The following is a 10,345-nucleotide window of genomic DNA, read 5'->3' as shown; positions in this document are numbered from 1 at the left end:
TGGATTTAGGGGAGATATTATGAGGCTGTTGTCATTAGGGCGATTGCTGTGGAATCGCTGAATCTTGACTCGGCGGTGGTTGGCTCTCGCTCTTCTCTCTCTCTCTCTCTCTCTCCCTCACCCTCTCCCTCTCTGTCTCGGGTTCTCTCTCTGCGCGCGCGCACCGGGCCGCTCTCCTTCCTCCCTCTCTATGTGGCTGCGCGGGTGTGTGTGTGTGTGGATGTGTGTGGGGTGTGGGTGTCCCTTACGCCCTTCCTCCTCCCCCTCCTCCTCCTCCTCCTGCTCCCCCCTCCTTTCCTTCTCCTCCTCCCCCCTCTCCTCTCCCTCCTCCTGGTCCTCATCGCCCCTCTCCTCCTCTTCCTCCCCTCTCTCTTCCTCTCCCTGAATTTTCTCCTCTCCTCTCAGGTCAGTCCATGGTATTCCGCTCCCCCCTAGACCTCTATTCCTCCCACTTCTTGTTGCCAAACTTCGCCGATCCTCATCACCGCTCCCTACTTCTGGCGAGTAGCGGCGGCGGGAACGGTGCGGGCGGCGGCGGCGGCGGCGGCGGCGGGAACTGTGCGGGAGGCGGCGGTGCTGGCGGAGCAGGCGGCGGCGGCAGCGGCGGCGGCTCCAGGGCCCCCCCGGAAGAGTTGTCCATGTTCCAGCTGCCCACCCTCAACTTCTCGCCGGAGCAGGTGGCCAGCGTCTGCGAGACGCTGGAGGAGACGGGCGACATCGAGCGGCTGGGCCGCTTCCTCTGGTCGCTGCCCGTGGCCCCCGGGGCGTGCGAGGCCATCAACAAGCACGAGTCGATCCTGCGCGCGCGCGCCGTGGTCGCCTTCCACACGGGCAACTTCCGCGACCTCTACCACATCCTGGAGAACCACAAGTTCACCAAGGAGTCCCACGGCAAGCTGCAGGCTATGTGGCTCGAGGCGCACTACCAGGAGGCCGAGAAGCTGCGCGGCCGCCCGCTTGGCCCGGTGGACAAGTACCGCGTGCGCAAGAAGTTCCCGCTGCCGCGCACCATCTGGGACGGCGAGCAGAAGACGCATTGCTTCAAGGAGCGGACTCGGAGCCTGCTGCGGGAGTGGTACCTGCAGGACCCCTACCCCAACCCCAGCAAGAAACGCGAACTGGCGCAGGCCACCGGCCTCACTCCCACACAAGTAGGCAACTGGTTTAAGAACCGGAGGCAGCGCGACCGCGCCGCGGCGGCCAAGAACAGGTCAGTGGCGGGCCCGCGGCCTGGCTGCCGTTTCTGGGGCCCGGGAGGGAGACAGGGGTTGAAATAGGGGCGAATGGGGCAGGGTGTCGATGGCTGCCGGGCGCGCGAGAAGCCGCGACCCCCTGGCCAGTTGGAGAAAGTTTCCGCTTGCCCAAACGCGCAGAAGAGGTACGGGGCAGTGGGATTCTTGACGACTTTGTCCGAGAAGGGCTTCGGGCAGGATGGAGAGAGAGAGAGAGAGAGAGAGAGTATGTGTGTGTGTGTGTGTGTTTGAGGTCCTGAGTGCCCACAGTCCCGGTCCCAGCCCTGGGAGCCCTAGCCCTGACCTGCACCCGTGCCACCTGCTCAGCCCGTCCCCAGCTCCGCAATCCTCTGGAGCCTACAGACAGGGAAGGAAGGAAAGCCGCCCTTGCCATCTGGTTCTTATTTCTATGCACTGCAAAAACCCGGGGAGGAATCCACAATGTCATGGAAAGGAAACTGAACCTGGGTCTCTGCCACAAAAGGAAAAAGGTCGGCGACCGCAGTGGAGCAGGCCTCGCCTTCAGCATTGCAAATGGGCTGCCCAGGAGCTGGACAACCAGGCTGGGAGTGGAGAGGCCTTGTGTGTGTGTGTGTGTGTGTGTGTGTACACGTGCACACAGGTGCCAGCCCTCCTGCCCCAGTCAAGGAGCACCGCCTTGGCCCACTAATTTGGGAAGCCACCAGGAGCAGGAAGAGCCTCACTGCCAGCACGTTGGCCACAAAGTCACAAAGTTGCCTGGGCTTGGCCAGTCAGCCCACTTGGGCCTGTTGGAGGTAGGGAGAAAAATAACTAGAGGAAAAGAGGAGGCAAGGGGGAAGGGAGAAAGTGGGGTGAAAGCCCTGGTAAGAAGCCTGCGTCCCTATCTGGCCTCTGAAGGCCCTGAGCCCGGTGTACCACAGGGAGCAGGGCCCCAACTGCTGACAGCTGCTAGGGGCTGGAGGTCAGGGCTGAGTTCCTGGAGTGAATGAGTGTTTGTGTTTAGGTGGTCCAGGCCTGAGCCCTGGGCCCTCTCACCTTTGCGAGCAGAGCCAGTTTTTCGCCTGAGACGGGGGAGTGCCCGGGACAGGGGGAAGCCTCCTTGTAGGAACTCAGAGACTCTAGGCCCCAGGCCGCTGATGCCTGCTGCGGCAAAGGGGCAGACGGAGACTGCTCTGCACCCCTTTCCTGCTGCTTTCTCTCCTTTCTCTGTTGCACCTCTTCCCTACTTTTTCCGCTTCCGGCTTCTACATTCTCTCTGCCCCTGCTCCTGTGCTCAGCACGGGGATCCAGAGAGCAAACCCAGAAAGCGGGTCCTACTCCGCTTGCTCACCCGCAGCTCTCGGTGTGTTCGGGGGAGCTGGGGCAGGAGCCACTGCGGAGACCGGCCTCTCCCGGGCAGCCGGTTCAGTCTGAAGAGTCCCAAGGGGCTGGGGAGGAAGGAGCACCCTGTCCCTCGCGGACTTGTGCTGTTTCGGGATGCGGCGTCCCGCGCTGTGCTCCCAGGCCTCCCCAGGCGGCCGGCCACGGGTCCTACCTCTCCTCGGCGGCCGGCTCCGAACTGGGAAGCCTTGGGAAGCTCCAGAGAGCCCCGGGGAGGAGAGACGCGAGTCAAGCGCCGCGCTGGGGGGCTCTGTGGCGTTCAATGAGCAGTCGGGGGCTTGGAGGCAGGGGAGGGGAAGGGAATGAGCGCCGGGATCCGAGTCGCGGGTGGTGGCCAAGGGCGCGCTGTGGAGGCTGGGGAGCACCGGCGGCCGCGGGCGCGGGGAGGCGGCTTGACTGAGCGGGATGGCGGAGCCGCTGTGTCAGGGCTGGTGCCGCACTCTGTCTCCCGCAGGCTTCAACACCAGGCCATCGGGCCGAGCGGCATGCGTTCGCTGGCCGAGCCCGGCTGTCCCACGCACGGCTCCGCAGAGTCGCCGTCCACGGCAGCCAGCCCCACCACCAGCGTGTCCAGCCTGACGGAGCGCGCGGACACCGGCACCTCCATCCTCTCGGTAACCTCCAGCGACTCGGAATGTGATGTATGATAGCCAAGGCCGCCCTCCTCCCCCTCCCCCTCCTTCCCCTCCTCCTCCTCCTCCTCACCCTCCTCCTCTTCCTCTTCTTCCTCCTCCATCCCCAGAACAAACCGAAATCAGGATACACAATCATACACACACACACACACACACACACACACAAGTAAACACACACTTCCACCCCAGCCAAAAATATATAAAAACCAAGAAAAATAACAAATTAAACGCAAACTATCAACAACCCCAACCACCATCTACCACCACGGCCACCCCAAAGGACCGCGACGCCAACAGACAGTTACAAACGCTGATGTTGCGGGCAGAAAACATAAAAGAGGTGACAATTGTATACTTTCTAGGACAAGCACGGCTTCTCCTTTCGGTTCCCACGGACCCGGCACCCCACCTGCATGACGATTTATTTGTATCTGGGAAAATATTCTCTCTAGTTTAAACGATTTAAAAAGAGTCGACTATACAAAAACCGACCACCACCACGACGACAAGACGACAAAAGCAAAACAGACAAAAAAGAGAAAAAATAAAATAAAACCGCCATCTCCGTTAAGAATTTGTTTAAAAAAAAAAAAAAAAGAACTCCTTGAGAGGGAAATAGCAAATGTTTCTCGCCTTTTGTTGATCGCTCTCTTTTTTCCTCTCTCGCTCTTCTTTCTTTCTCTGTTTTTAAGTCCAAGTATTGGTCAAACAAAATGCAATCTTCTGTTTTTTGTTCAGCAGACAATCATTTTCTTCGTAAGCACCTTTTTCTCTCCACTCTGTCACTGCCTGTGTGGGTACTGGTTATAAATGTGGAAAAAGAATAGTTATGACTGTAACAGATTTTTATTTTTATTTCAAAATTTTATATGAATTATGTATATCTTAATGATCGGTCATTTTCCCAGTTTGTAATATATGTGTAGAAATTGCCTGTATATGATATTTGCTTTTTCTCCTCTTCCTTTTGCATTCTCCTCCCCACCCCTTCCTGCCTCCCCACTCACCTGTCTCTTTCCTTTTCGGGGTTCCCCTCCCACTCGGTGTTCCTGGCGTCGACTTGGCAGTCAAGGCGTGGCGTGGCGGGCTGGGTTAGGAAGAGGGACCCCGTCGCTAGCGGAAGCGGAGAGTGAGACCGTAGTATTCTTATGCAAAAGCTATTTCAAGTATTTCTTAGCTGCTTTGGAGAAATCTCTCACTCCCCGTAGGGCGCTTTTACTGTTATCTTAACTGCGTGTTTATCTATATGTAAAAACTTTCTAAAGCAAATACAGTATTCTCCATTTTCTTATCACTCCCGGAGACTGGTGTTTTTGTCCGCCCCGGGGCACAGCCCGGGGTGCAGCGCCGGGCCTTCACTTCCCCTCCAACTATGCCACTGGAGCTGGGGCAGAATTTTAAGGCTGAGTAGAAGCTTTTTCCTGGAGGTGGTGAGGGTTGGGGGTGGGGGGTGGGAAGATGGGAACAGGCCCTTCGGAGGAGAACCGAAGCCAAGTCCGGAACGAAAGGCTCAGAGGGCACAGGGGGAGGGGGGCTCTGGCTGGTTTCTTCAGAAGGAGATGCCAGGCCGAGAGCTGCAGGAATTAGAGCCTGCGGCAGTCCTCGTGGGTCCTTGGGGTGTGTTTGGCATCTTCCAGTTGCTGTTGTTGTGTGTCTGTGTGACTTTTTTTTTAACAGTAAACACACAAGGTCACCAAACCAACCATCCACCTACCCAGAGCACAGCCGACAGGTTTTGTCTTCTTTTTGCAGGGTGGAGTTGGGGGCAACCGTACTCAGGGCAGGGAGGGCAGAGAGAGCAAAGGAGGAGGTAGTCTGAGGAGTTTAGGGCCCGCAGTTGGGATGAACCTTCTCCTCGCCACCGGTGTTCGCGTCTGTGTGACTCTATGACTTGCCTTATGGATCTCAATCTCTCTCCTTGAAATTTCTTCCCGACTTTTGGAATCAACAGGAATCTCTCCAGCCCCTAAGACATTTTCAGAGCTGGTTGACACTTGAAAACAAAAGCCAAAAAAAAAATCACCTTCTTTTGCTAGCCAGGTTCTCACTGGCCTCAGGCCTCCTTGTCCTGCCCAATAGCCCGCCAGTTCCCTGCGATGGTGTGACTGACCGTGCCTCTGCCACTCTGGGCCAGGCCAGCCGGAGCCCGAGGAGCCAAAGAGCTAATTTCAGAAAACTTGCCTTCACTTGAAAGTCCAATTTCCAGAGGCAGGCGGATTAGGGAGAAACGTGCATGGAATTTCACACTGGTTCCAAACTAAATTTGACTTCCGATTTCCTTTTGTCCCCATCTCCAGTCTCGCCATGGGGTTTACACAGGGCCTGGCCCGGGCGGAAAAGCCGACAGGCCCAGAGGTGCCCTGTGCGTGCAGATGGGGCCTTCTGCACCCAGGGTGAGCTTGCCTGGAGGGGAAGGTTTCTGTGTGCATCCTGCCTTAGACCCAGGGCTTTCCATGGCCTTAAGAGCTTCCAAGTTCTAAGGCCTGGCGCACAGTGTCAGATTCTGCCTGCATTCACCATCTTGGGAAACATTCCTTATGATGCCACAGTTCAGGCAACATTGACCTGGGTGGCAGGAATATGGGGAGGATGCTGCTGGCTTCTTCCCAGAAGGGGCCTCTGTTCTAGTGCACAGAATGATGCCTGGGATGACAGGCTCTGTCCCTCACCTGCATTTTAAAATATATGTTTCAGACTTGCCCCAGAACTTGGGCCTGAAATCCAAAGAAGGGGCGGCCTCAGACAGCGCTGAGGCTCCGGATGGACCTACCCAGCTGACTAACTAGAATGGATTAGGGGAAGGACAGGGTGGCCTTGCTGGCTGGTGACTCCTGGAGGGGCTTTGACTGGTGAACCAGGGAGCAGATGCCTTTTTGTCTGGGGACAGAGGACAAACTTGTGGACTTAAAAAACCTCTTTCTCACAACATACCCGAGAAAGCAAGCAAGATCGGAGTATCCAGTACCCACTCCTACCTCTCCACTGCAAAAGACAAGCCATTCAACTCCATAACAGCCTTCAGCTTTGGGAAACTAGGTTCTGCTACCTGCCTGTCTCGCTGTCACCTATCACTCTCCCTCATCTCCTGTGTTTCTGCTCGGGTCTGTACAAACATCCAAACTCAGCTCCAGGGTACTTGAAGGAGAGGTATGAGTACTTGTAATGAGTGGTGTGGATGTGCACAATTCCGAATGCTGGGTTCCCCCCATGCAGTTGAGGTCTGCATATAAAGGCATGTGTGTGTGCGTGTGTGTGTGTGTATGTGTGTGTGTGTGTGATGTTTTATATACATGGGTATATAGTGTATCAGTGTGTGTCCAGTATGTGTGCTCTTTTATATTGCCTATACGGTAGGTATTTGTGTGTGATTTGGGCAGTTGATATTTACCTAGTTCGGCAAGAAGTGGATCATGTTCAGCTATAGCGTGCTGTGTGTACAGGGCCTTTCCGTGCCGTGGACATGTGTTTTGTGGGTCTCCATTCTGGTGGGTTCCCTTGTTCTACTCAACCCACAGATACGACTCCCAGGCTACACAGCCCTAACTGACCGTTCTCTGCCTTTAAGGAATGGGGACCAGGGGGTCACAGTCCTTATTCTTTGACCAGAGGCACAGGAGAGTTGGCTCTTTGGCTTCCCCAATTCATCCTTTACCCTGATCACTGAGGATATTACATTGGATTTGACATCCGTCCCTTTAAACATGGAAGTGAGAGAAAAGAGGCCCCTTTCCAGCCCAATCTCTCCTTTTATGGGCTGCCTGCCCATTCTCTTTCTGGGTCCCTCAAAGCTCTGGCCAAGACAGTCAACATCCCAGGGGCAGTCAGGACAGAGCTCAAGGGTGAGACCTGATGGAAGTTCCTGCTGGCAGAGAAGCCAGCTCAGCCACTGAATGCTGCGGGCTGTGTCTTGGGAGAGTGTGTTCACTGGTATGTTCATTCTCATGAGCCATGTCAGGCTGGGTGATCAGGCCTCAACATTAAGCATCCACCCTCTCTGTCCAGCCCCAGGGCAGCCCATGGGTCAGCTCTCCTCCTTCTGGTGCTGCCCTGCTCTGGCACACACTACCATTCTCTGCACCCCTGCTGCACACACTCATGCCCCAGCAGGAGTGCTTGAAGTCTTCCCCTGTGTGTAGGCCTCTGTGTACCTGGACTGCCTACTCTAGGGATAAAGAGCTTGAAGAAGAGTAGCCGAACTGGGGTAGTGTCTTCATTTCTGCCTCCCTCAAAGAAAAACAATGGCAATCCAGAATTTGCATGGGAAAACTGAAGCCACGGAAAGGGAAGCAAAGCTGGAAAAATCTGTGCCAAAGTCGCTGGCGCCTAGAAGCTGCCTGCCTGAGGTTAGAAAGACCAATCTACCCCTTCTGGCCTACTCACCTCTTCTTCCTTGCACCCCTCCCCCCACTGGGAATTCTGCCCCCCCACCCCGCCCCTCTTCTTGCCCTCTTCCAATCCTGCAGAATTGACTGCCCAGCACCAACACAGTTAATTATCCCAAGTGAGACATACAGCTGATTAAAATGAAATGACCTGGAAGCTGCCGTGACATGGGGTGGGGATTGCTGGTGGATAGTAGGAGTGAAGGCAACAACAGGAGCCTGGCTGTTTCGGGGTGGGACTCAGGTTGGAGGTGGTGGGAACAGCCAGGGATGGCCAGACTTTGGATGTGAGGAGGGCTACCAGGGAGGCGAGAGGGCCAGGCCCAGGCCTAGGTGGGTCAAGTTGAGGTGGACCGTGAACCCTACTGTGGGCTGTGGCAAAGAGAGGGACTCTCTCAGCTTCTTTGGAAAGGAGAACCGACCAGCCTGGCACATTTGAGACCTAGCCCATCGCTAGGGTCACTGGAGCTCGAAGCCCAGGCTCCAACCTGTGGCGCACATTGGGTGCACTTGGCCTCCCCCAACAGGGAATGACCCCCATGTCTTCTCTGTCACCCTTTTTGTGCCTCCATGGCCATCCAGGTCCCCACCTAGGTCTTTGTTTGGCTGTCCCCTGGAGAACCAGCTGCTGCTTCGGGTTCTTTTCCAGGTCCCTCACCAATCCCCAGCCCTCCCAGGCACTGTGGATGAGATGCTGAGCCCTCTGGGGTGCGCGGGCCCCCAGGTCCTAAGGCCTGCCCAACTCCCCACCGCCCCAAGGCCTTCCAGCCCCAGCTGAGTGGAGCCTCCCCTGTCTCAGTGTGTAAGCCCGGCAGCCCTCTGGCCCAAGGAAGGGCAGGAGGAAGGCCAGGAGGAGGGGAGCAGTGCTAGCCAGCTCCAATTTCTCCGGTCAGCTGAGCACAACTTTCCATTCGAGTGTATTCATGCAGCGACTGATTGAGCTCTGCAGTAGCGGGCGGGGCTCTTCGGGGGCAGGCAGGCAGGCCCAGGCTACACCATACACTCACACCCACTCAGTCATACACAACTACATCCCTCCACTCACAGGTGATGCACACACCTCACCCCAGGCCATTTCACCGTAAACCCAATATAGGCTTTCCCTTATATACCCACTGGCCCCCAGAGCATTTTCCCAGTGCCCGCAGACCTCCTTCCTGACACAACAGAGGACCCCTTTCAGATTTCCTCTGTGCTGATTCTACATCGGTCCTCAGACGCCAACACAAGAACACACCATCCTCCCTTTCCCAGTCTCTAGGGCCGTACTCTCCAAATGCACAGATGCACATGCAAACATGCTCCATCTCACAACTGCACCCTCGACAGAGCTGTGCACACCGGACAAGAAACACAGGTCTGCATAAGACGGCATTAGCACCAATCGACATTTAGTGTGTCATCTGCTACATGTAATGGCTGGGACTCGCCAAAAGTTCGCATACAAGGAAGGGAGCAGATAAGCAATAAATACAGTCAGAGAATACAGCCACTGCCTACCCACCAAAACAAATTCAGGAGGGTACGCAGAGGAAGCCTTCAGACACATGGCATGTGAGAGCCAACCCAAAGATATAATGGAAATGTTCCCCAAAGGCTCTTCAACTCCGAAACCGCATTGCCTGACTCTAGGCACTTGGAGGCCACCCATTAGCCCAACCTCTACTCACTCTGGCACTTGTGCATGCACACACACACACACACACACACACACAAGCATGCGCACCAGGAGGCTGGGGCTCCAAAGAAGATGGGCGGAGAACTAGATAAGCACCTTCAGGGAAACATGGCTAATCTTGGAAGCAGTCAGGAAATGTGGAGGGGGGTCCTCCATTTTATAATCCACCCCCAAATGCTCAGGGACATTCTTTTTGCTGAGCAAGAAAGTAAGGGAGGATATAGAAAAGGGAAAGAAATCACAGAGAAGGGATAAAAGCAAAAGGAGAAGGAAGAGAGAAGAGAGAAGGAAGGCAGGGTTGAGACCCAAAGCAGGAAGAAAAGGAATAGGAAGGGTGGGCGAACATGGGGAGCAGCTACTTCCCGGCGTCAAACGGGGAGGACCAAGCCCAGGGACAAATTGGTCTTCCAAAAAATTGCCCCTAGGGAGCTCACTAACTGATGGAAGGTTTAGTAACCCGGAAAGTGAGCTGAGGGCTGCAAGTGTGCGAGGTGGGGGCAGAACGGCCACTCCCCTGGGGGCTTGGGGGGCACCGGCAACTTCCTCTGCCCAAAAGAGGCCAACCCAGAACGCACCCCACCCGCACTCATCAACAGCATCCCCCACCTCCCCACCCCTGCACTCCCAGAGACCCCCACAGGCGACTTCGCTCACAGGACACACACAGCCTCCCCTCCTCACAAGCACACAACGCCCCGCGCAGTAGACACTAGTCCAGCGTCCCTCTGATCAGAAAAGAGGCCGGTCTGCCCGCCTGGTGATCTCTCTCCACTTTTACAAATAAGCCATGACTCTCGCCGATTTATATACGCACTCTTTTTGGAAAAGGAAAGGGCCTTAAGCGGCAGGAGTGTAACCCTTCAGACACTGAGAACTTTACCGAGTGCGCTGGCAAGAAAGGAAGGCACAGGGAAATCTACATCTGCCTGCCTTGCCCCGCCCGGGGTTGGGTGGGGGACGTCTCTCTGCGGGAGGACGGAGATGGTAGTGGGGCTGGGGTCGTTGTAGATCTGGTAATACCGGCTCCCCTTCTCCCCTTGGAAAAGGTGAGGCTTG

General features: G+C 55.9%; 1 protein-coding gene across 1 annotated transcript; it reads left to right on the top strand.

Annotated features, from left to right (window-relative positions):
* The first annotated feature begins 329 nt into the window (after positions 1–329).
* Positions 330–4,523, top strand: SIX3 (SIX homeobox 3). The gene is made up of 2 exons (XM_004753070.3): positions 330–1,210; positions 3,049–4,523. The coding sequence occupies exons 1-2, from the start codon at positions 414–416 to the stop codon at positions 3,239–3,241; spliced, it is 990 nt and encodes a 329-aa protein (XP_004753127.2). The 5' UTR covers positions 330–413; the 3' UTR covers positions 3,242–4,523.
* Positions 4,524–10,345: the final 5,822 nt, after the last annotated feature.

Source organism: Mustela putorius, unplaced genomic scaffold (assembly GCF_011764305.1).
Source record: "Mustela putorius furo isolate JIRA1106 unplaced genomic scaffold, ASM1176430v1.1 tig00000224_pilon_pilon_pilon, whole genome shotgun sequence".
NCBI lineage: Eukaryota > Metazoa > Chordata > Mammalia > Carnivora > Mustelidae > Mustela > Mustela putorius.
This window is presented reverse-complemented; position numbering and strand designations above follow the sequence as displayed.